The sequence below is a fragment of the Gossypium arboreum genome, chromosome 7 (genome assembly GCF_025698485.1).
Source record: "Gossypium arboreum isolate Shixiya-1 chromosome 7, ASM2569848v2, whole genome shotgun sequence".
In the NCBI taxonomy this organism is placed as follows: domain Eukaryota; kingdom Viridiplantae; phylum Streptophyta; class Magnoliopsida; order Malvales; family Malvaceae; genus Gossypium; species Gossypium arboreum.
The window spans coordinates 5,012,043-5,038,952 of NC_069076.1; the positions used below are offsets into that span (position 1 = coordinate 5,012,043).

General features: G+C 31.3%; 1 protein-coding gene across 3 annotated transcripts; it reads left to right on the forward strand.

The window, feature by feature from the left end:
- The first annotated feature begins 19,827 nt into the window (after nt 1-19,827).
- Nucleotides 19,828-25,732, forward strand: LOC108451306 (uncharacterized). Of its 3 annotated transcripts, none has more exons than XM_017749018.2 (7): nt 19,828-20,218; nt 21,246-21,331; nt 21,445-21,588; nt 22,061-22,140; nt 22,294-24,183; nt 24,660-24,810; nt 24,908-25,732. In XM_017749018.2, exons 3-7 carry the CDS (start codon nt 21,453-21,455, stop codon nt 25,630-25,632), a joined length of 2,982 nt encoding a protein of 993 aa, XP_017604507.1. In that variant the 5' UTR covers nt 19,828-20,218; nt 21,246-21,331; nt 21,445-21,452; the 3' UTR covers nt 25,633-25,732. The 3 variants fall into 3 exon arrangements, with proteins under 3 accessions (XP_017604507.1, XP_052886483.1, XP_017604501.1); XM_053030523.1 differs by having other exon boundaries at nt 19,828-20,089; nt 21,246-21,278; XM_017749012.2 differs by having other exon boundaries at nt 19,829-20,218; nt 21,246-21,278.
- The last annotated feature ends 1,178 nt before the right edge of the window (nt 25,733-26,910 follow it).

Below are 26,910 nucleotides of genomic sequence, written 5' to 3' on the forward strand. Positions count from 1 at the left end.
TATTGAAATTTACTATTCAATTTTAATTTAAAATCATTTGAAGACAAAACTTAACCAAATAAAATTTTATTAACAGCTAATAAAAACAGTCATTTAAAAAAGTAAACCTTTTTCTTTTGTTATATTTAAGTATTTCTTTCATTAAATAAAAATTTTAAGTTAATTTGTTAATATTTAATATTTTATAAATTAATTTATACAATATTAAAATAAAAATATGAAATAATATTTTTCTCCTTAAATTTTATTTTCAAATAATCAAAATCAATTTTAAGTGGTAAAATTTAATTCAAAAATCAAAAGTAATGAAAATTTGCAATAAAATTAAAATTTATAAAAGGTGTTTGGCAAATTTAATTATTTTCTCAAAGTATAATAACGAATAGCAATAAAAATAAAATATATTGAGAATTTTCAATGTTCACCAATCTAAATTTGATTAAGCTTGTTGTATTGATAAATTGTTACTTGGTAAAGTGTTATGAACTATGTTATATTGATGAATATTTTATATGCGGTTATTCAATGAAAACGAATGATATGTGGAGTATGGAAGGATGTAATAATGGATTAAGGAACGAGGAGATGTCATGTTGTGCACTTTGTGCCACATGTTATTTGGTTTTGCAGAGGTTCGGTTGGACTGTATGGGGATATATGTGCACAAGTATATGATAACCCTACAAAGGTTTTTCTCGAGTATGAGACTCTGCTGAGTCTAAGGCTTTAAGCCTCATATATGTATGCAAGTCCCATGGCCATGGGCATACTCAAACTAAGACATTCCGCTGGACTTGTCCTCAAGTTTTCATGTTGATGCTATACGCAGGACTTCGCCATATGAAAGTCTGTAACGACTAGTATAAAATTTGAGCCCGTAAGGACTATTATCAAGTAAGAGTCTGTATGAACTATCTTTCAAGTAAGAGTCTACATGGACTATCTTTCAAGCAAAAGTTTGCAGGAACTAACCAATAAGCATGAATCCTCAAGTCTAAGTTCGCCAAGGTATTATTCCGCAAATCTAAGACTGCCAAGAATGAGTTCGCATGCATAAATCTGCACATGTGAGTCCACAGGTGTGAGCCCAGGGAAGCGTATCCACTATTAAGGACCCACAAGTAGGAACCCGCATCTATGAATCCACATGTATGAAAACGATGCATGAGCTTAAATAGGATTATCCTACAAAATATACTAATGCACAAATGATGAAAATGGAGAACCGTGTCAATTTATAAAATGTGTCAACTTTCAAGTTGGTTAAGGTGAATGATATCAATAGTGCACTATGATGATGCACAATCTGCCCTCATGCAAGTGATGTCAACATAAGACCAGGTCACTGAAGTCATACCATATTATGGTAATATCAAGATAGGGTAATATGGGATATACGAGATACTGGAGAGGGACTAAGCTATAATCTTTCAAGTCAGCATGAGCTATTCTTCTAAGTTGTAGCATGCATAAAATGGGGAAATCAGTAGTTTAAGCCTCAGGATCAGGGATTAGTGTAACTAAATTTCAATAACAGTGTAATTCATTCAACGTGGGTCAAAGGTTAAAAATAAAAATAAAAATAAAAATAAAAATAAAAATAGATATATTTTAGTAACCATCATTGAATTATGTATTAATGCTTTCAGCATGAACTTAGTAGGAATCATAGCGTTCCATTTGACTAGTTGACTTGTAGAATGTTTGTGGTTTAAATCACGACATCATTTTAAACATTTGAAATCTTTTTAGTTAGGTCCTCATTCGATCCCGGGTCAACCTTAGAGCTTACTGATCTGCTAGAATTTGATATGGAAAATTAGGCTTTCTTGATATACTTAAAGAGCTTATTCTCGAGCAAAATAGCGTCTTTTGGATAGTTTTTCATAATTTTTATATTTTCAGTTAATAAGTGAAAATATCTCGTTTTTGCTCATTTTGTGACCCAATTTAGCCAATAGTGTCATTGTGGGGCCTAAAGTGTGATTGAGTGGTGTAAGGACGTGTTAGAGGTTAAAAACAAGCGAGAACAACACCAAAGAAAAGGGTATCGCGATATCCACACCTTGGAATTGTGATACCTCCAACAGTATGGAAGATTAGAGACACCCTTCAGTGGTAACGCGATATCCATTTTGGGTATCGTGATACCCACCCTTTAAAAAAAACCCCAATGCTCGACACTGCTCGAGATATCGCGATATCATTTTTTGGATATCGTGACACCGACATCGTTAGATGGAAAAAAAGGACAAAAAGGGTAGTCTTTGTCCACCCGGTCTACCAATCACCCAATGCCTGTGTAGGGGCAATTTTGGCAACGAAAATTCATCAGCATTCAACTTAAAATAGCCAAAATTGGCTGAGAAAAAGAGAGACACACATTAGTTTAATTTTAGCCTTAGTTTTCTCTAGGTTTTTCTACAACTTTTCTATGGTTTCATTTTTTCTTCTTCTTTCTTGGTCTTAGAGTTTATTTTTCTACATTTACTTATTGTACTTGATGTTCTTAGTGTTAGTTAAGTTAGTTATCATTGTAGCTTAGGTTTATTTACACTTTCAGTCCTTGTACCTTGGTTTTAAGACATTTCTAGCTTTAGTTTAATGTATTTCAGTTTATTCCACTTTAAATCTGTTAAAATTAGTTCCTTTTACGTTTATTGCTTTAGATTTTCTTTTTTAATGCTTTTATTTTCACGTTCTTTAAGTTTTCTTGCATAAAAATCTAAACTTTTATAGTTTTCTTAAGCTTTGTTTTAATGGCTTCTTTATTTTTCATTTCCATGTTCATTCTCTTTATTTTTAGCATGAGTAACTAAACCTAAAAATGGGTTGGTTGATAGATATGTGGGGAAGCTGGTTTTTGGACAAAGGACTAAATCGTAATAAATTGGACTAAATTGAATAAAACTAAAAACTTAGGAAGTGACGGCCCTAAAGGAATGTCTAGGCAAGTGAAACTGAAAGGTAAGCTTGTTGCACATTCGTTCATTAGTTCCGGAAAAATTGGTGAGATCGAGAGATAAATCACACTATTTCGTCTAAATTGGTAAAATTGAAATTGAAAGATAAAATGAAGTCATTTAGTAATTTAAGGGATTTAAGTCCCTTGTTCAAGAACTGATGAACCATATTGAAATCAACGAACTACTGTTAGTCATTTATTTGGTTAATATATTAGATTTGTACTATTTGCAATTTAGTCCTCATATTAGCATATTTAATTTTCTTGCAAATTTTTTTCGTTATGGTTTATCGTACTATAAAATCGTATCAGTAGCCGCTTAGAGTTTTTTGTGTACGCTATTTATCACTCACTTGTCATCTCATTTAGGTTCGATCCTTAGAATACTTCAGTGTTCCATTACAACACTACAAATATTACAATTGGCATGTACGCTTGCATTGAAGTCGCGCTTATAAATTTATTTTATAAAGTTGTTTGTTTTATGTGTACGTGCGAACGCGGTCACTTACGCTAAGCTCAAATATGACTTGGGAAATATTTTAAATTTTGTTAAATGATTGAATTAAATGGTTTTTGTTTAGAATTGATCGATTAAAGTCTATAATTGTTACATTTTTCGACTGTAGCATTTTGTAAATTTGACCCGACAATCGGATCAGGCAAGAGGTGTTACACTAATGTTTCAAACATACGCACACACGCTTATGCACACACACACACATATTCATGATCATATATCACATTTTCATATACTACTATTTATATCATGCTCAATTTAATTCAATCCATATCACATATTTCAAAAATTACCAATCATGTAATACTCACCAAATTCATGAGACAAGTAGGGATATTACCTTAATGAAGCTAGTTTGTAACAAGTCATATGAACATAGGTATATGTATTTAATTTAAATCATGGTAGTATTAATTGTATTAGCTACTCCTTTGCAGCTCTCGCCTTTTCTTTCTCTCGAGACGGTCCAACGTCGTCTTTGGCTACATTTGATAATTAAATTATAAAAATGATATTAGTTTTCACCTAATCACATTAAAAACACAATCAAACAAATTTTGCATTTTATTCATTGTAGTCTCTATATCCGAAATACTCATATTTTCCAATATCTAGCATCATATCAAAATCTAATTTTATATCCTTTCATTAGGAACCATATACTTTTAATCTATAGCATAATTCCCTAATAGTTTTCAACTTATTCAATTTAGTCCCTAATATCATAAAATTATCTATAAAACTCAACCTAATTTTTAACTTAGTCCTTAATATAATCCAAGCTTACTTGCTAAACATCTAACAATTGAAGAAATGAATGCATGGTTCAACTAAATCAAGCTCTCATTGTAACACCCCATACCCGATTTAATCGTCGGGTCTGAGCTATGGGATGTCACATTCGTTGTTGAAGTAACTATGATCAACCACAATTCAAATTAATCATACATTCATGCTATTAGTTATAATATTCATTCATAATATGATTTACATTCATTTTCAAGTCTTTTACGAGCTTACGAAAGCTCTAAAGGTGACTTAGGGTTGAATAAGGACCAAGCTGTAAAGGTTGCAAAATATTGGGTTGATGTTGTGACTTCAGGGGTTCCTCGGCATAGCGCAACTCACTAACTTGGTCTTATCGCAATATTAAGGGGTCGGCGTCACGACATGATTGCCTATTTCTATAAGGTTCATTTGGTACCTATTTAAACCAATCAAACACCTAACCATTTCTCCCATTCAACCATTTAACCAAAAATGTCACATTCATTTACTCAATTTTAACCATAAAACATCATTTAACATATACATAAAATTAATATATCATTCAATACATTGAAATCTATGACAATTTCTACCATTTTGAAACATTTGAACATTAGGTACCAAGCCTTTCCTTTATCATCTACTCATATAAGTATGCATATAGCAAATAACATATCAATCCATTCAACATTGCAACATATTTAACCAATTCAATTTATTGGTCAATTACCTATCTTTATGCCATTTAACATTCAATATCATTTATGGATCAAACATTTATTCCTCAACGTATGAGATCATTCAATTCCATATTCATTCAACATCAATAAATTATTCAATATATCATTCAAATCTCTTTTTGAAGTCTATTGACTTATTCGGATTCAAGTCAACTTCTAGGGCTCATTTTCAACCATTTGTATAGTTTCTCTTGTTCACTCTCTTTATTACGAATCAAATCACATACATACACATATAAAGTTTCATATCAATACATTCCATATACTATTATCAATTCACAAATTCATACCAATTTCACATAGTTCATTTCAGTACCATATTCTATTATCAATCTTTCATTACATTTTCAAGTTTCCAATTCCAATTATAATGTTACGCCTGATGGAACCCTAGTAAAATGGACTCGGATACACAGGTAAACTACATGACATAAGGTTACTTACCCAAGCTGAAATTACACCAAGTTACTCGTCCAAACTTAAACTACAACACATCACATCAGGTTGCTCGTCTAAGCTTAACTTGTAAAAAAATCCCTATACAATCACATATCCCATACAAACCCACATATGACTCTATTGGCATACTAATTGTATCCTAACCTTTTATTGAGTTCACATGGGCATCAATTATATATATGCATTATCATACATGTAATCATTCTTATTCACATATTCATACTCTGTAATCATTTCATTTACCTGTCATACCTTGTGTTCTGTCACATTTTCATTTTTGGACCCTATCACTATTCTGTTGTATAACAATCATTTATCTCATTTCATTTTATTCCAATCCAATTCATATATATGTATAATATTTCACATTCAATTTTAGAGTCACATTTCAATCCATCATCAACATACAATTAATTTATACTATATAACATGTTTCAATCCATTCAAATATTACAATTAGGTTTCATAAAATCATACTTCTATTTTATTCAATTTAGTCCATTATCATAATAATCAATAACAATAATAACAAATCAAGTCATACGTCAATTATATACTTACTTGGTGTTCAATCATGCAATTAACATGTATATGCAATCAATTAAATCTATCCTGGATCATAAAAGTATGGGAATAAATCCGGTTTGAAAATGGTTTTCTTGTGCATCGAAAAATAAAAATTTTAAAAATTGACCCGATTTGTGATATTTATAGCAATAAACCTTAAACCAAATTCGCATATGTATTTTCGATAGACAGATCCTTGTCATTCCTGGCTTTCAACCAAATGATTTTCTCTACTATTTTCGTACTACGAACTGCTTCAAGTATGGGCTCTAACGATTTGAATCAAACATATAAATAGTTTTCTTTATTTAAATGTGAAAACAAAAATCTCTTCTCAAATAGAAATTGATAGAAATTGTTATTCCCAAAAATAGATTTAATAGTTGAGAATAAATTCTTTCTATTTTAAGGTAGAGTAACAATATCTTAAAGTTGTGTTAATAGCCCTATCAGTGCCATCGATTTATAGGGAGAGAAGGTGAAACCCTTGTTGAATTGTAGAAGCTTATTTCAATTAGAAAAATGAACTCCTAGTCTAACTAGAAGTATAGGTGGCGGTGTAACACCCCTAACCCGTCCCCATCGTCAAATTAGGGTTATAGAGTATTACAACATTTAACAAATAAAATAACAAACTTAAACCATTAAAATATTCAAAATCAATCATCAATTATAACATATATACAAATACATGTTTTATATCGAGTTTACGGAACCTAAAAATCAATTTGAAAACAATTAGAGACTAATTTAAAATAAAATAGAAAAAATGTAGAAAAATTTCAAAACAGGGGTCACACGGTTGTATGACAGAGCCCAGGCCATGTGGCCAAATTGTGTACAATTCGAAAATAGAGTCATACGGCTGTGTCACCAAACTGTATGCCCAACTGTGTGCAATTTGAAATAGGGTCACACGACTGTATCACAGATCATGTGCCAAACCATGTGTGATTCGAAATAGGGTCATACGGACATATAACAACTTGAGACCGTGTGGGACAAACCTGCACCAAAACATAGTAGATGCACAGGGGCGTGTGGTAGACCGTGTCCCAGGTCGTATGCAGCTAAAGTAATTCAAAATCAAGCCATTTCACCTACTATTGCTCGGCTACCAAGTCATACCATTTCTACCTATAAATACCCATCTCAAAACACACCAAATCATGTCAAAACATGCCATATATAGTTCAACCTAAGTGTCTAACCAATATGCCCACAAAGGCACCTCAATTAACAATGCAAACCTATTCAAATGATCTCACTCAAACTACCATTATGCCTTTAATGGCACCCAAATAACCAAACCAAACATGTACAAGAACAACCAACACATTCAAGTAAAGCATAGGTGTAAACATTATTTTTATCTATTCCATACTAAGACATATTCTAGGCATTTTATGCATCCAACCAAATCCAAACATCCATCAAACCCAATGCCTAATATATAATCATTCCATTCATGAAATCACTTTGCAAATAACCAAAACCACCAACAAACTAACAACAAAATGACCATTAACAAAATGCATACATATTTACATAACCTATAAGGCCATCAAGATTTAAAATGTTATCAAACTACAAAAATCAACATTCCAAACACAAGACTCCCTAGGTATATGCCAAAACCAAAATAAGAGCATTACCAACACTTGAGTTCGGGATTGTCGTTGGATGTTGAATTGACGTACGAACCAAATAGTACTTAAATTATGCATGAAAATAAAACCTACGCTGAATATAACTCAGTGGCATTTCTATAATCCGAACATTACTACAAAATATAATACTTTTAAATGTTTAATTCAAATATGCAAATTGATATAGACATTTTTATACCAATTACATTTTACTATTGCTAAATACATGGCAAATTCAATTCACGTATCATACATAAATCAACTCCATTTCTTATTCACATATCCAATCATTCTTTTGATTTCCATTTCACATTTCATCTTATTTGCTATTTCAAAAGCATTGTCATTTCAATACCATTTTCTATTTCAAATCATTAATTCTAGTTCACCATTTACTTCTCCTATTAACACGAATCGGATTAGGACAGATACATAAATCCAACCAACACACGAATTTGGCACCTAGTGCCTCATCGGATAAATCTGAAACAAGTAGTTGCGCTCAGCACTATAAATAAATTTGACACCCAGTGTCTTATCGGTTAAACCAAAGTAAATTGGCAGTGTCTCATCAACTTGTAGTCGAAGTATCACTGAACTCTTCCTATTTTATGGCATGTCATTTATATCCGACTTAGCCCAAACAATTAATAGGGTTTTCACTTCATGTTTCAATACCAACCAATGTTTCAAATTCAGATTTATTCTCAACTTGTATACATTTATTCAACTTAATAACAGCTATAATTATCCCAACACATATATTCAATTCATACATTTATAAAAATACATATATTTCTCAAATATGCACAATTAAGTCCTCGTAATCATCAATTGATTCAAAACAACCCAATTGAACAAGAAATCTCACCTCAAATGCTTACCATGAACAAACAAATGAATAGGTAACAATTTACAAATTAATTCATATTATAGAAACACAAACCGTAAACTCTGAGCTATTCGTCAATGACCTTGTCTTTTCCTTTATTTTTCGAGGAATCCGGGTTGACGTTAATGACTGAAGCTTGGATATTCTAGAACCCTAGGCTATGAGTTCTTCTTCTTCACTTTCAAATTCGGCCAAAATGAATAAAAAGAATAAATGTTTTTAGTTTCCACTAACTTATGTTTTATTTAATTATTATTTAAATTTCCATTTTATAATTTATTTTATTAAACTTTTAAACATAATAAGCTATGTTACCGTCCACTACCATTATATTTGGTTTAACCACCTTTTAAGTCCTCTTTATTAAGTTCTAATTAAAATTCCTTAACAATTCAAACTTTTATCACTTTCGCGATTTAGTCTCTGTACGCGAATTAAGCACTAATTCAACAAAATTACCTAACCAAAATTCAATTCACTTCTAATACCACTCCATAAATATTTTATCAAATATTTATAAGTCTGATTTATGAAAACGGGGTCCCGAAACTATACTTTTTGACACTATTGATTTTCGAATCGTTACAAGCGGGAACCCTTATTAATATTACTAGAGTTTGTCGTCCACCCCTTTAACATGAGCGGCTTTTGAGCCTTTCCCATATTGGGTCCAATTAAAATCATGATGACTTTATCGTAAAATAATCTATGAGAAAATATATTTAATATTTCTACATTCAATGGTTTATTATGACCAAATAATTTATTTCCATTTTCAAACTTAATTTAATTCAAAGAACATAAATTCATTTTCAAGTCATTTTTCATTTTCATTTTGGAGAAAACACATTCTTTTCAAATGATTCCATTTTTCCATTTCCACAATTTTTATTCATTTATGTTCATTTGTTTCAATTTGTAACTCATTTATGGTTTCAACGAACTGGCAGAGGGACCAATTGGACATATGCAATTAGGGCTCAAATGATTTATAATTAAGTTCCAGCTTTTCACCTATTAATTATAAACTTATTTAGTCACGAAGTCATTCCATTATAATATCGTGACTGAGCTCTCCCTAATGACATACCATTACGAAAGCAACTCGATCAGTGCTCATCCAATGACTTTATCATAAACATGTTACCCTCATAGGATATCCTTAATCTCTTAGGGATAATATCTGTTCTCCTAATATGATCATATTTTATCTCATGGTAATCATTACATCTTTCTTCATGAAAAGCCAATTACTATTAAATAGTAATTAAGTCATTCACCATAAAAACAAACGACCCATGGTCATGCTTACTTTTCATCAACCATGTAATACTAATGAAAGGATATTATTTACGCATGTCTCGGGTTATAAATTCCACTGTTGTGAATTGCGCTACATACTGCAGAAGTCATATACCCAACACACCAACTTTCGATTCATTATCTATTTGAAATCAGGTTTTTACTTACATCAAAGTAAAAGGATATCATTTAATCATGTCTCGGGCTATAAATTCCATTATTGTGAATGACACTACATACTACAGAAGTCGTATACCTAACGCATCAACTTTCGGTTGCTTATCTATTTTAACTCAGGCTTTTACTTACATCAAATTATACGAGTCACGCATACATAGTTCGTCATCCACTCAGGATTTAGGTATGCCACATTATAAACGTCACAAGTGAATAAATCCATAAATGGATCTATGATCTATTCATCTTGGGTCATGTCCAATGTACTGTTAGTCTAGTCAGTCATATCTATGTCTCTATCTTCTGGGAGTCATCCGCTTCGATGTCCAAGATAAAGCATCTTTCTAATTGGACTTGATAGACGGCATATTAGTCTTTCAATCAGTTCACTCATTTCTGATATAGACTAAGGACATGTTTAGGTTCGTCTACTAATATAAGTTGTCTTTTCGTATTATGATCCGATCACGTAATACCGTTTAATATTAGTTTAAACATTAGACAACCAATGAGCAACATTTGCTTTGTAAAAGAAAATCACATGAGGACAATTATATAAAGTATACTAATGTAATCAATGAATTTATTTTATTAATCACTCTGTTCGAAAAAATTACAAGTGTACATAGACAAAAATACTATACTTAGGGCACCATATCCAACAAAAAGTACAAACCGAAATTTTGTGTCACTCGTCGACATTAGCTATGTAAGATAACGCAGTAAATTAAAAGATATTAATTTACATCGATTCACATTCAAACTAAAAGATATTAATTTACATTGATTCACATTCAAACATAAAGTCAAACATATTTTGTAGTTTATTCCATTTAGTCCCTAAACCCGGGACAAACATAATTTTCCATATAAAGTTTCGGATTAAAATTCAATTTCATATTTACTCATTAAGGAATCTATACTTTCTCTTCCTAACAAAATTTCATAACAGGTTTTCATTTTATTCAATTTGGTCCCTAATGTAACAAAGTTAACAATTAAGCTTATTAAGTTTTACAATTTAGTCCTTTTTATAACCTAAGCTTAATTTCTATTAATTTCAAGCCTAATTCATCAATTTATCAACAATGATAACTTGCTAGAAATTCAAAAATTTAACAAATTAGTATATAGGCTTGCTAAATCAAGCTCTCTTAATCATAAATCTATAAAAAAAAAATTCAAGAAAATGGTTTAGTTACCTTAATTAACTTTTGGCCGAAATGAAAAGTTGAAAGCTTTATATTTCTTCTTCAGTGGCTACAATAAGCTTTAGGAAGATGATGACAATATGTCATCTTCCACTAATTTTTACTATATAACTTAGATTAAATGTTAATTGGCTTAATTAATTATGTTTTACTTTAACTAATATTAGTTTAATAATAATTTAATATTTAATGGGAATCATAATCAAAATCCATTATCTCATATTATAAATTGATTTATTTACTATTTTGGTCCTTTGCATAATTGTTATCTAGGTAATTAAAATTCTATAGTGATTGGACTTTTACAATTTAGTCACTTAGCCTTAATTAGCCATTTTTTGTCTAAATTATTTAACCGAATTTTAATATATTTTTATACTAATTCCATAAGTATTCCTATTTAATATTTACAAACTCGATTTACAAAAATGTTAAATCAAAACCGCATTTTTCGGCAATACTGAATTTCGGGTTGTTACGCTCATGATCAAGAATCTATAAATTTTTTTAAAGAAATGAATTGGTTACCTTGGTGAATTGATGGTTGAAAGTTTGCTAAGATGTAACACTCCATACCAAACCTAATCGTAGGGTCCGAGTTACAGAATGCCACATTCGTTGTCAGAGAAACTACAATCACATTTACAAATCAATTTAACAAATTATACATGTTATTAAGTTCAATACACAATCACAATATGTTATATAATCATATCCAAGATTTAAACGAGCTTAGGAAAGCTCTAAGGTTGGTTGAAGATTAAAATGTAACATTCTCAAAATTATCGAATTGGTGTCGCGACTTCAAGGTTATCACGTTGCAACCTCGACAAAACAATAAGTGTCATCAGGACATCAAAGGTCTGAGGCCGCGATGCCATTCTCTGTCGATTTCAACGCCACAAAGTTGGAAGTCTTTCATCGTGGCATCATCTACTATTTCCACAAAATCATTTAAGCATCAACCCAATTGTCAACCAAATTAACACCTATAATCATCAAACATACCAATTGACATTTCAACACAATAAAACACAGATGACCATTTGTACAATTCAACCATTATAAACCTTATACTATATACGCAGCAACTTTAACATTTCACATGTTTATATTCATATTAACATCTACCAATATAAGGTTTCAAATAACTATTTACATTATAAAACCGACTCAAACCCTAGTTACATGCCATATATCGAAAAACATAAAGAACTATACAAACATTACTGTTGAAAGTTGTGATTTTGATGTTGTTTACTTTGGAACTTCAAGATTTAGGTTGAGCGATAAAGCTCAATAGTACTTTCATGATTCAAGTAATATAAATGAAAGTATTAACATAATAAGAATACAATCAATATATGATCAAATTTCAACCATGTCAAATCATCTATTCATTACTTTTATACCAAATTCATACGCTATCTCAATTGACAAATCAATATAAACATATCTTGCCATACTTTCTAATATCATGAATACATTCATTTTGATTTCAAATCATAGCATTTACTTGTATCATTATCTCATTTCATTTCGAAATCATTTGATTTGTCTCATTTCCACATCGACTTTTAGGGCTTATATAAATCGGTTCGCATGATCTTTCAAATATTGTCATTTTTCATATTTCGTATATATACAAAGTATACCAATTTCAATCACATTTCATATTAATGACCATTTAGCTAGCTTACGTTTTATAACCCCTATTAACCAAACATAGACTCAAGATAGATACATGGATTTATTACTTTGTCACTTGGGTTGCCCAACAATAATGGCTATTAGAACTAATACATTATACGACCTCGAGTTGCCCGACAACGATGGCTTATAATCATTATACCTATGACCTTATGGCATGCCAACTATATCCGACTTTGTCCGAATAGTTAATAGGGTAACCAATGTCCAAATACATATCATTTACATTTTTACATATCATAGTTCCATATTGTTTTCATCATCATTTCATATCAATAATCATTTAGCAAGTTCATATCATGCTCGTTTTTACTATGCACATATCAATTCAATTCTCGACATTCAGTACTATCAAACACAATTCAATTCGTGAAACAAATAATGATTTTACCTCAATAGCTAGCATGCAACAACCATGTATGCATGCATACACATATTGAATTCGAAGCATAAAAGTAAAAATCACAGTTTTTGTCATTCGTCTATGATTTTCATCTTTCTCTTCCCTCGAGATGGCCCAACGTTGCCTTTAGCTACTTCGATAATTCAATTATAAACCAATATCAATTCACACTCAAATCACGTGAAAACAAAATAGTACTATATTTTGCATTTTATTCATTTTAGTCCTGATAAGTCATAATTTATACATATTTTTATCCCATGCTTAGCACATTTTTGGATTAATTATCATTAGATTTATGGAATTTAATGCTCCTAATCTTTTAATTTCATGTTTTATACTTAGGTGAGCATAGGAAAGTTAAAAGAGAGAGAAACAGGCCAAAAACGGAGAAAATGGGTCAATGTGAGAAATCGACAAGGCCTGGACTTCCTTACACGGGTAGACCACACGCCCGTGTCTATTCAACAGACTCTAACACGATTTGAAGCACTTGTATACGGGCATGTCCTTGTCGAGCCCAAGTTTAGTTCTATTAAGAAAAGGCCACATTTGAGGGTTTGGAAGCATCCTAAAGCCTATTTAAACATCCTAGATGAGGCACTTAGGGGACACACGGAGTAGGAGGCAAGGAATTACTCAAAGAAAGTCGAATGATCCATCTCAAAATCCGGATTCTCCTTCAAGACTGAATATCTCCCTTCAATTTCCTTCAGGATTTTTGAGTTTTCTTTATGTTTTGTTATTATTATTTTTCTGAGATGTTTCCTTTTACATTTATGAACTAAATCCCCTAAATACCTAAAGGGAATGAAACCTAAGACGGATCTTGTTATTATTTTCTGAATTATATGATAAATATTTGATTTGTTCTTAATTATGTGTTCTTAATTCTTGTTTTAATATTCCAGGATATTGATTCAAGTATTGATGTGCTTATTCAGAAGAGCAAAAGTCCCTGTCTAAGAGTAGATCTAGCATAATTAAAGGGAGTTGATTGCACCCCTAGACATAGGGCAACATAAATCTGCCGGATTAGGGTCAAACCTAATAAGGGAATCCATAGATTGAGTTAATACGACACTAGGGGTTTTAATTAGAAAGAGATTTCAATTAATCAACCTAGGGTTAGACGTTGTTAGTCTCGAGAGAGATAATAATATAAATTAGGGATTTCTACGGATCAAGTCAAGTGAATAAATCGTCTAATTCAGAGTCGAATGACAAGTGAAGTCTAGGTGGATTTTTCCTTGGGTATTATCCAAATCAATCAGTTTTCCCAAAAATATTTCCCCAATTTTCTTCCTGTGCATTCTTAGTTTAGTTAATTAGTTTAGATAAAGTAAATCCCCTTATTTTTAGGCTAGATAATAAAAAGAAAGTTAATACTAGTACTTTTAGTTCCTATGGGTTCGAATTCGGTCTTGCTATAAACTATACTACTGTCCGATAGGTGCGCTTACCTTCATTGTGATAATAGTTAGTTTTCAAGTACGATCAATCATAAATATAAAACTTATCACGACATCAAATCAAGTCCCTATATATGGGATACTCACATATTTTTTAATATCTAACATTGGATCAAAATTCGATTTCACATTCTTTCATTAAGGGCCTTATATTTTCTATCTATAGCATAATTTCATGATAGATTTATATTTATTCAATTTAGTCCTAATTTCACAAAGTTATCTAACAAGCTTAACTTAATTTCTAACTTAGTCTCTAACATAATTCAAGCTTACTAACTACCAATTTCTTCACATCAAGCTCAAAATAATCAATTTCATTTTAATGGCAACTTGTTAAATACTTAATAATTGAAGAAAGTGATACTTGAGCTAGCTAAATCAAGCTCCTATGATCATGAACCTATAAAAAAATTTAGAACTAGCATTGTTTACCTTAGTGAATTGAATGACCGAAATGACTAGGAAAACTTGGTTTTCTTTCTTCTTTTTCTTTTAAAATGGATGGATGGACAAGAAAGATGAATAGTTCATCGTTCATCCCACTATCTTAGTATTTATACTAGGATTAGGAGTTTAATTAACTTAACTAACCATGATTAATTCGTTAATTAAGACATTTATATACATTTTAATTATAAATTATAAATAAGTGTAATTTATCATCATTTCCCACTATCAATATCAACAACAATAATTTAATAACCATTTAGGTCCTTTAGATAATTGCTCTCTAGATCTTCAATATTTTCTAAATTAAAACTCAATAGCGATTGGAATTTTACAATTTAATCTCTGAGTTTTAATTAACCTTTTTTGGTTAAATTACTTAACCGATCTTTAATATATTTTCACATTATCTACTAAAACCCTCATGGATCTTTAATTAACCTATTTTTTTTTTGTTTTGAAACCGCATTTTTCGGTTACAAAAGAAACTTGAAACTTTCTTTCTCTTTAATGGCTATGGACGATTTTAGTAGCAAGATGATAAGTGTTTTGATTCATCTCTCACTTACTAGTTTATATACTTAAAATTAAGGCTTAATTGAACTTACTTAATTAACCAACATTTAATAATAATCCTTAATTAACATGTTCAATGAGAATGGATGGAAATGATTGTGTCATCCAGTGCCCCATGAAAAATTAATGGTTAAATAACCATTAGACATTTGGTTAATTGTTATTTAGTCCTTCAAGCATTTTCTAAATTAAAATTTTATAACGATAGGACTTTTATAATTTAATCCTTAAACTTTAATTAACAATTTTTTCGATTTAATTTCTTAACCATCCTTTAATATATTTTCATACTAACTCCATAAATCTTGCTATTATAATCTCACAAGCTCAATGTACAAAATTAAATTTCAAAACTATATTTTTAAACACGGATTAAAGTCGAGTCGTTACATGTTACTCCATTGGTGGTCTGATTGTGCCTTAAAAATGAATCTATTGCATGCGGAACTTTGTGTCAAAACCTATCCATTGCATGCTCATTAAGCATATCTTTCACTTCATAATCATCAAATGGGCAACTATGTCTCGACTGCCCAATTATTTGGTAATCTTAGTCACATTTTCCATACTCTTTCATACTTGAAATCTCAAATTGCCTCAACCCATCGTCCTGTTGGATGACACAGCCAGCAATCAATGGACGCCAAATAATTTTATTTTACATAAAAGTCTATAAATATTTACTTCTTTTTCTTGATATTTAAAGGTTTAGGTGAGTAATTATTTCCCAATCCAAAGCTTTGTTGAAATTTTTAATTAAATTTTTATATTTTGCAAAAATGAAAAAAAGTAATTGTTAAAAAACAAACAAATTCCATTCTTTATAAATATTAGGGTTTTTTACATCAATAATATAAAATAAATAAATAAATACTAGAATAGGATAACGATACTAAGATTCACAAATCTAGGCAAACTCTATAATAAATAACCGGTGCAGTCTGACCAATCAGCTGCACTCCTTTCTTCTTTAAAAGGAAAATATTTTTCTGAGTAAAATCTGACTAATCGGTGGTACTCATATTTCAAACTTAAAATACATTGTCCTTTTTACATGTACAAATAAAAAAACTATTTTTTTATTGTTTTTAATAAAATGTAATTTTTTAAGCTGAAAAAGAAGAGGGGATAAATGGATTTTTCATACAGAAGAATAAAACTGGAAATCCCCGACTTTCGTTTCCATTTTTATGAATATTAGTGACGTTATCCTGGTATTTATTTATTTTATATTATTGAAGTAAAAATCCCTAAATATTTACGACCTTATTAGAGCTGTCCAATGATCTCTCAATCCTATAATTTTATCCCAAAAACAAAATAACCATATTGTACGATTGGACTCCCTTTTTAACATTTTGTGGATTTCTTTTTCCAAAAACTTAAAATTTTACCACTAAATTTTAATTTTAATATTTTATTAATTAGTAATAATTATATTTTTGTTTCTTAACTAAATTAATAATTTATTATATATTTTTTAATAATTTAATTATAGATTTTTATTATATCTCTCTTTTTTATAAAGTCCTTGAACTACTTATAACTCATTTCTAACTCATTAAATAGGAGGATAATGTGTTTTAACGCACTCAAACCCATATTCTTCTACATTGATAACAATACTTATGTTGATCGAACTAAAAATAAATCGATTAATAATTTATTATATTAATTTAGAATGCATTATATAGAAACCTCAAAAAGTCAAAACTAATACAAAGAAATATAGGTGAGAGAGCACCTAATTTGACTATTCCAAAAGTTTAGAAGACATGGGATATAAAATATTTGACTAAAAAAAGTTTGGGGTAAAAATTTAATCCAACATAGACTATTTAAGGTTGAAAATAAATTCTTATAAAAAAAATTGGAGTATGTAAAATTTAAAAAATTTGATGGATTTCGAATTGATTTGTTCTGAATGGAACATAATTTTCTGTTTGAAAAGTAGATGTGTGGGCGGGGTGAGATAGGATGCGATGAAATTTTCATTTTTTTTTTGAATAGTGAGTGTGAAACGATTATGATAATTATTTATCCTGTATCGAGCCGCTTCATTATATCAAATTACCATTTTACTTTTATATATATAAATTATTAAAAGGATAAAAATATAATAATGTATTACAGAAAAAATCATATATTTTATGTTTAAATAATTTTGAAGAATTATGTTTAAATATTTAGTTGACTTTAAAAAGATTAAAAAAAATAAAAGATAAATAACAAAAATTAAATTGAGGCGGTTTGGAGCGAGGTGGGGTGAGAATGAATGCATCTAACATCTATGGAGGTGATAATGGTTTTCAAGATTATATATCTATAGTAGAGCGGACAGGTGGTGAAGCAAAAGCATATGTCTATTGCAGAAGCAAGAATGAATTTAGTAATATCTACTCTCTTTGATCCATTATCATCCTAGTTAAACTTCACTCGATTTTTTTCAAGTTTATATTATATTATATTATATTTATTTATATGTTATTTAATTCATACTATATGAAACATAAATATTAAAACATATGTTACATTATTTATGTTTGAAATTTTAATAAAATTGAAAATATATAAAATTATTAAATAATAAATAAAATAAAATATTTTCTAAAAAACAAAAAGAAAATATGTATAAATTGGGAAGGTATGAACAAACTTTGAGCTGACATTTTAAATCGAGTTTCAACAATTATGTGAAACATTAATATCTTACGTAATTAAATCTGACTTGTAAATAGGTTAAATTGTTTAAGAGCTCCTATAATTGGATTAAATTAGTCTTTTATAATTAGATAGATCAATTTAATCTTTAAATTATTAAAAAAATCTAATAAGTCTAAATTGTAATAAAGTTAATATTTATTGTATAAAAAATAGGCTAAAGGGTGAAACAAGTCCTCAAATTTAAAAAAGCAATTACGTCCCTGCTTTTTTTTACACTCATTTGGGTACTTGAATTTTAAAATGTATAAAAAGGCCTCAAACCTTTTAAAAAAGCAATTAAGCTTTTACTATTTTTATATTCAATTAGGTACTTGAACTTTCAAAATGCATATTAAAAAAACAATTAAACCCAGTTTTATTAAAAATAAAAAATGAAAAATAAAAATAAATAAAAGCTATAAATATTATCAAATTTTAATAAAAAATTCAAATATTAAAATTAGAAAAATATAAAATAGTAAAAAAATATAAAATTGTAAATTTTATAATAATCATAAAAAATATAAATTTTATAAAGTCATAAGAAAATTATACAAAATGTAAAGAAATATAAATTTTGTAAATTTTTTTATAAAATTATCGTAAGGAAAGAAGCATTTTATAAGTTTTCTATAAGCTTTATCATTTTCGATCACATGTTACGCTATGTTGCGACATGTGATGACTTTAATTGAAAAAAATTAAGGTCGTTAATTTTTTTATGATTTTTATAAAAGTTTACAATTTTTTTATCTTTTATGATTTTTATAAAAATTCTAATTTTAATAAAATTTAAATTTTTTATATTTTTACTAAAATTTAATAATATTTCTAAAATTTATTTTTATATTTTTAAATTTTTAATAAGAGTAGGGGCTTGCTTTTTGAAAAATTTTGAGGTTTTTTTTATGTATTTTGTAAGTTCAAGTACCAAATTGAATGAAAAATGAGGGCTTAATTGTTTTTTTAAATAAATTTGAGGGCTTTTTTGATGTATTTTTAAAATTTAAGTGCTCAGTTGAATGAAAAAAAAAAGACTTAATTTTTAAAAAAAATTGAAGATTTTTTACGCATTGAGCCTAAAAAATGTGTTGAAAAATATTTGTAAATACATCAACGCTTGCCTTAGGCAGTAAAACATAATTAAAAAAAAGTGAAAATTAGGGACTCAATGAAAAATAAAAAAGAGATGGAGGACGTAAATGGAAAATCATGAAGAAAAATCATTTACTCATGATTATTAACTTTTTGGGAAATAAAAGGAGCAATATTTAACTCATTAACCCCCCACGCGCCCACGCTCTCACTTACTCACTTACTCAACTCACGTCCCGGTTTTCGCTTTCTCTCTCTCTTAGCTGCTGCTTCTTACTTTCTTCTTCTTCTTTCTCTCTCTCTTCCGTAATTGAAACCCATAAACGAATCAGAATTAAATAAGCTGTTTAGAATCCGACTTTCAGAGTCGGTGGAGAGAGAAAAACAAAGGCGCTTTTTTTTTTTTTACATTTCCATAACCAGAGAAAAGGTAAACCTCTAAAAAGCCATACACTCGACACGCATTTTACTGAAACGTCGCCGCCGGTTTCCGCCGTGATTGTCAGATTCCGGTGGATCTACGGCTACATTTCACGTGATGTTAGATTCTGATCACCAGGTCTCTCTCTCTCTCTAAACTAGTCTCTGCTTCTTACCCGTACGGGAAACGACAGCGTTTCCTTGGCATTGTCAGTTTCTAGGGAGAGCTAAGAAGTACTTTTCAGTATCAGTGTTTCTGGCGTTCTTCTTCTTCTTCTTCTTCTTCTTCTTCGATCTCTCCTTTTTTTTTTCTCAGAAGATTTTATTATTTTCACGGAAGTGTAACTGCAAAATGAAATCGAAATCTCTGTTTCTAGATTTGTTTTTCCTTTGAACTCTGCAACAGTTTCGGATTTTTTTGGAAGCTATTTATTTTATTTCATTTGAAATTAACTTCTCTCCTTTTGATTCAATATATTTTTGAATCTCAAAGTTCGTTCTCTTTACTTGATTTAGGATAATATTATTTTCTTCATTTGATAATTTTTTTTCTCATTTTCCAATGAATGTAGTTGATTCCTCACTTTGATCACTGTCAAATTAGGGAAAATTTTTGACTCTTAAAAATAGAGAATACTTTACAGTTTTTTGTTCAGAGGTTATAGCGACGTGTGAATCTGTGATGTGATACACCATTTGAGAAAAAAGAGAATATTTCTTAATTTTTCAATATGTAAGAATATTAGATTTGTCTTTTTATTTAACTTTATATTCTTCGCATCCCTTCAAAATCAGCTTCCTTTTTTTCTTCATTCCTTTGTTTTTCAAGCCCCCTTGGCTTTTCTTTTCTTATTTGGTGCATGTTTGAATTCTAGGAGTACTGTATTTTCAGTTGGTTGGTAGTTGGGACATTGGATTACAATGTTCCTGCAATGTTAATTAATTTTGAGTCAAAATTGTTATTATTCTTACTTTTTGGATTTTAAATTTTTCTTTGAAGTTTATTCTGTTAAATGCAGCTTGAAATTTTTACTCTCATTTAACTGATTTGCAGCTTGAAATTGACATTTTCCTTTTTCTCTTAGTCGATTTTAATATTCTCATTGTAACTTTAGGAGATAAACCTTGGTAATGAATTTGGTATTATGTGTTTGTGTGGTTAACAGGTATTGAAATGAATGGAGTTCAGCAAAGGAAAGGTCAGAATATTGAGAAATTTCCTGGAATGACTGTGCTCTCATATAACCGATTTGTAACTTGAATTTGACAATTTTCCTTTGCTCTTAGTTAATTTTAATTTTCTTTTTGTATATTGAGAGAAACTTTGGAAATGAATTTGGTACTTTTGATTTGTGTGGTTAACAGGTATTGAAATGAATGGAATTCAGCACAAGAAAGGTCAGAATATTGAAAAGTTTCCAGGATGCCTGGGCAGGATGGTAAACCTGTTTGATCTGAACTCGGGTGTTCCTGGAAACCGCCTGCTTACTGATAAACCGCATCGTGATGGTGATTTCCTTTTCATGAAGAAGCTAGTATATTTTTGTTTGTTTGTTTTGCTTTTGAAGTTTTAACATTTGTTCTTTGGTCATGGGATTATAACTTGGCATGATCATCATTTGTCTCAGTATTCGTTTTTTCCCTTCCCTTCCCTTCCCTTCCCTTCAATTCGACGTTTAGCATTCTCTTGTACCTTATTAATTGAAGCAATTTCAGAACTCTATAAGATGTCATTTGTAAAAGTTCTTTTTTCTTACAAAATTTTAAAAATTTTAAAATGGTTTAAGATAATGGAATTTTATTTTGATTCTGGGGGTCAGTTGTTCTAACTCATGTTGATTAACTTAAGTACTGATAATTGCCTTTTCTTCGCCTTTCTATGTTTCTGGTGTTAGCTCACTGGAAGTTTTGCACCGCTTATTGTATTTTGGGTTGTTCATATTTATCTTGCTCTTTTAACATGATGCCGGCTGATGTGCAGGTTCCTCACTCTCTAGGAGTCAATCTGATGTCGTAAGGATGCCAAGCCCAACCTTTGGAGATCAAATTGAGGATAAAGTGGTAAATATTGGATTTTTTAGACTCTGCAACAGTAACTGTTATAAACAAGTTGGAAAGAGATTCTGTGCACAACCTGCCTCTCTATCTTTCACTTGAGTTAAAATATTAAATAACTTGTATCCTGACCTATTTTATATCTTTTGGTGTGTGCAGATTGTATCTGAGTTGAGGACTTTTTCAAACAAGAAAGGTAATGTAACACCCATGAAAATGCTCCTAGCCCAGGAAATGTCAAAAGATGTGGAGTCTAAGTGTAACCCACCCAATGTCGTTGCTAAGCTGATGGGCCTTGATGCGCTACCTAGGCAGCAGCATAATTCATCTGCACAAAGATGCCGTTTTAAAGGCCCTTCTCGACATTCTTCGTGTCACTCTGAGATACCAGTGGAAAGCTGGGAGCAGGATCAAAGCTTTCCAGATGAGCAAATGCAATGCGAAGTAAGTCCCTATGAAGTGCCGAACAAATACAAAGATGTGTATGAAATCTGGCAACAATCCCCAAGAACTACTTATTCAAGAGACAGCTCTCCACAAAAAGGGAGGTATAGTGATAATGCAAATGAGAATAAAATGGCTTTAGTTCGTCAGAAGTTTATGGAAGCAAAACATCTAGTGACAGATGAAAAGCTTCGCCAGTCCAAGGAATTTCAAGATGCACTGGAAGTCTTAAGTTCCAATAGAGAGTTATTCCTCAAGTTTCTGGAAGAGCCAAATTCCACGTTCTCTCAGCATCTCAACAATTTCCGGTGTTCATCTCTACCGCCTCAGACAAAACGTATAACTGTTCTTAGACCTTCTAAGATGGTTGACAATGAAAAATTTGTCGGAACAGGGCAGAAGGGTGATAACCAGACAAAGAAACCGGTTCAGATAGGTCAAGTAACTGGATATGGTAGAAATAACACTGCAACTTCTCCTTTCCCCAGTCCAAAAGTTGAGGAATATCCTTCCCAACCAACTAGAATAGTGGTACTGAAGCCCAGCCCTGGGAAGAATCAGGACATTATTAGGACTCCAGCATCTCCATCGCCCCCTTTGCCTAGGATATTACATGGAGGAGATTTCTATGACGAACCTGAAGAAGATGATGCACGAGAATCAAAAGAAGTGGCGAAGGAAATCACTAGGCATATGCGTGAAAATCTTATGGGTCACAGGAGGGATGAAACTTTACTTTCTTCTGTGTTTTCCAATGGTTACACCGGTGATGATAGTTCATGCAATAGATCTGAAAATGAGTATCCTGTGGAAAACCTCAGTGATTCAGAAGTCATGTCACCAACTTCTAGACATTCATGGGATTACATCAATAGGTTTGCTAGCCCTTATTCTTCCTCACCCTTCAGTCGCGTATCATGTTCTCCTGAGTCCTCGGTTTGTAGGGAAGCAAAGAAGCGGCTCTCAGAGAGATGGGCCATGATGACTTCAAACGGTAGTTCTCAAGAACAAAGACATGGCAGGAGAAGCTCAAGCACATTGGGTGAGATGCTTGCTCTTTCAGATACAAAGAAATTGGTGAGATCTGAAGAAGAGGGAAGTAGTAAGGAACAAGAACGTAGGGGATCAACTTCCTGTGTAGCTAGTAATTTGTATGAAGAAGAAAGTACAAGTGATTCTCCAAAAAATATTATGAGGTCAAAATCTGTGCCTGGGTCTTCCACGATTTATGGTGTCAGGCTTAACAATGAAATTTCAGATCCTGAAACTAGCAAAGAACAAGCTCCCAAGGAACTTATGAAGACAAAGAGCATGAAATCATCTTTAAAGGGGAAGGTGTCAAGTTTATTTTTCTCAAAGAATAAGAAAACGAATAAAGAAAAATATAGTGGATCTCAATCTACAGATGAATCTCCATCTGTGACTCCTGGAACACCAGGGTCACCCATAATTCACCCTCGGAAGATTAGCAATGATGCATCTCAGTGTGTTAATGACAGTTACATCCAAGAGTGTTTGTCTCCTGTTGTAGGTGGATCAGCAAGTAAAACTCCTTTACCAGATCTGATTGGCATAGGACAGAAGCTAGGCATGATCACTACGGAGGTAGTACAAACTTCTTTAGTTTCTTTCAACCCACTCTAGTTTTTCTGCATTGAAATATGTTGCCTCCCATTTATTTAATCTAGAAAACAGGGCAGCACGTAAACTTCAAAGGTCCATTCCTATTGTATGAACGCTGTGAATGCTGAATGTGAATGGGGATAATTCTAGGAATATGGTTAGAGATGTTACTGATTTAATGGAAGGGTAACCTCGAGTTTTGTGAATAAATAATTCCTCTAATGGGGGTGGGGTTTAGAATGCATATTGCCAATACAAAGAATCTAGGGTTGTAATGTAATTTTAAGCAATTTAAGTTTTGGATTAATCTGTTTGAACAAAAAAAGTCATCATTTACGGTTTTAAGAGTGTCATTATTTCTGTCATTAATTGATCTTGTTAATGACAAAAGTCAGTCATGCTCTTAGGCAACATAAGAGGTCAGAATATCATTTTTGAATACTTGTTTACGTTTGCAGGGAGGTCTGTCTGTAGCAAAACCTTTAATGCCTGTCCATATAAGTGAGAATCAGGAACAGCCAAGCCCCATCTCGGTTTTAGAACCTCCATTTGAGGAGGATGAGAACATGATTTCAGAGTCCTCTGGTGGTACCAAACCGGTGCACCGAGGTAAACTTCACTTGTTAATTTGGGATAGTTGTAATTTGTCTAATCCTTATTTTCTCTTATCCTCAGTCCTCATCCATTGTCCCTTTTATTACTACAGGAGTGGGGGTGCCACCTAGGTCTAACTTGATTGACAAGTCACCACCTATAGAATCAATTGCTCGCACCCTCTCATGGGATGATTCTTGTTCAGAGACAGCCACATTATTATATCCATCAAAGCTCTCTTCAGTTTCCCCAGGCGCCAAGGAAGAAGAACAAGATTGGTTTTTATTTGTCCAATTATTATTATCAGCTGCTGGTCTCAATGGTGAGGTGCAGTTAGATTCATTTTTTGCCAGGTGGCATTCGGCTGAAAGCCCACTGGACCCATGCTTGAGAGACAAATATGCCAACTTGAATGACAAGGAGCCTCTGCATGAAGCTAAGAGACGACAATGGAGATCAAACAGGAAGCTCATATTTGACTGTGTCAATGCAGCATTACTAGAAATCTCGGGTTATGGGTCAGACAGGTGCATGAAAGCTATGTCATTTGGCAGGGCCCAGATGATAGTCAAGGAGGGTGCATCACCCATGCTGGTTGACCATGTGTGGGCCCAAATGAAGGAATGGTTTTCCGGTGAGGTGAAATGTTTGGGTTGTGATGATGGGGACAGTGACAGCCTGGTGGTGGAAAGGGTGTTGCAGAAAGAAGTAGTGGGTAAAGGGTGGATTGATCAAATGCAATGGGAAGCAGATAATTTGGAAAGAGAGATAGAATGGAGGTTGCTAGAAGAACTTGTAGAAGAGGCGGTGACCGATTTAACTGGTAAGTTGTTTTGAGGTGTTTTTAGTTTTGTCTGTTTGTCGTCTTTCCCCATCCACTATTGACTATATAACTATCCCCTATTATATGTGAATTTGTGCATTTGATTTTGAAGAAGGATGATCCTAGCCAGCTTATTTTGTTGAATGCTGCAGCATGAATGTTTATTGTATATTAATCTGATAAAATGTCTAAACTAGCCGACAGTGTCTCCATCCTCAAGATCCTATCCCTTGCTCTGTCTTTGTGGTTATAAATTATCAGTCAGGCCCCTCACCTCACCCTCTACTTGCCTCATCAGCTATTGTTAATATTCTCAGATCCAATATTTTGAGATTGATGTATTTATTTATTATGATATGAAATGAAATGAAAGTGGGATAGCCAGCCTGTATGTATGTACGTGCAAAAGGACATAAAGCTTGAGGTGGAATGCTGACCCACACTCAACTAACCAAGCTTCGGCTCAGACTGGTTGTCAGTACCCTACGGAAATGGTTTACTTTTTGATTGCGAGATTGAAAGCTGACTTCTCTCTACTCACTCAATCACCCCTCCCTCCCTCTAATTTACCAGTAGGCAGCCGGTAAAACTATTTTGAGAATTTTTAATTAAAAAAAATAGATAAATTAATCTAAATCACATTTCTTTCTTTCTTTCTTTAAGCGGGATGATATGATTCATGGAGCAAGCAAGTAGTAAAATATGACTTTCATGTACCTTAGCAAATATTTAAATAATAATTATCCTAAAGTAATTAATTTTGTGCTTAAGGGAGTAAATAATTTTTAAATAATTAATTTTTAGTGTAAGAGTGTAAAATTTCTTTAAATTTTTCAAAAAAGTAATTAAGCCTTTGTTTTTGTTTTGCACTCAATTGAGTATTCAAACTTTTTAAGTGCATTAAAGAAAACCTTAAAAGCTTTTTAAAAAAAAAGCAATTAAGTCTTTTTTATTTTTGTTTGCATTCAATTTGGTACTTGCATTGTCAAAATGCAAAAAAAATTTCCCTTAAACTTTTTCAAAAAAAGCAATTAAGCTCTTGCTTCTTCATTTTTTACATTTAATTGGATATTTGAATTACCAAAATACATTAAAAACGCCATGAGCGGATCTAAGGCTCCGACCTTCCTAAAATGAAAATTTTTTCATTTAGGCCTTTTATAATTTATAAAATTTTTATTTTTTTTTATCTTTTTTTGCTACATTTTACGCCGTGATTGTGACATATAGTGGCTTTAATTGAAAAAATTAGGAGAAATTAACTTTAATGATCAACCATTAAAGTTAACGAT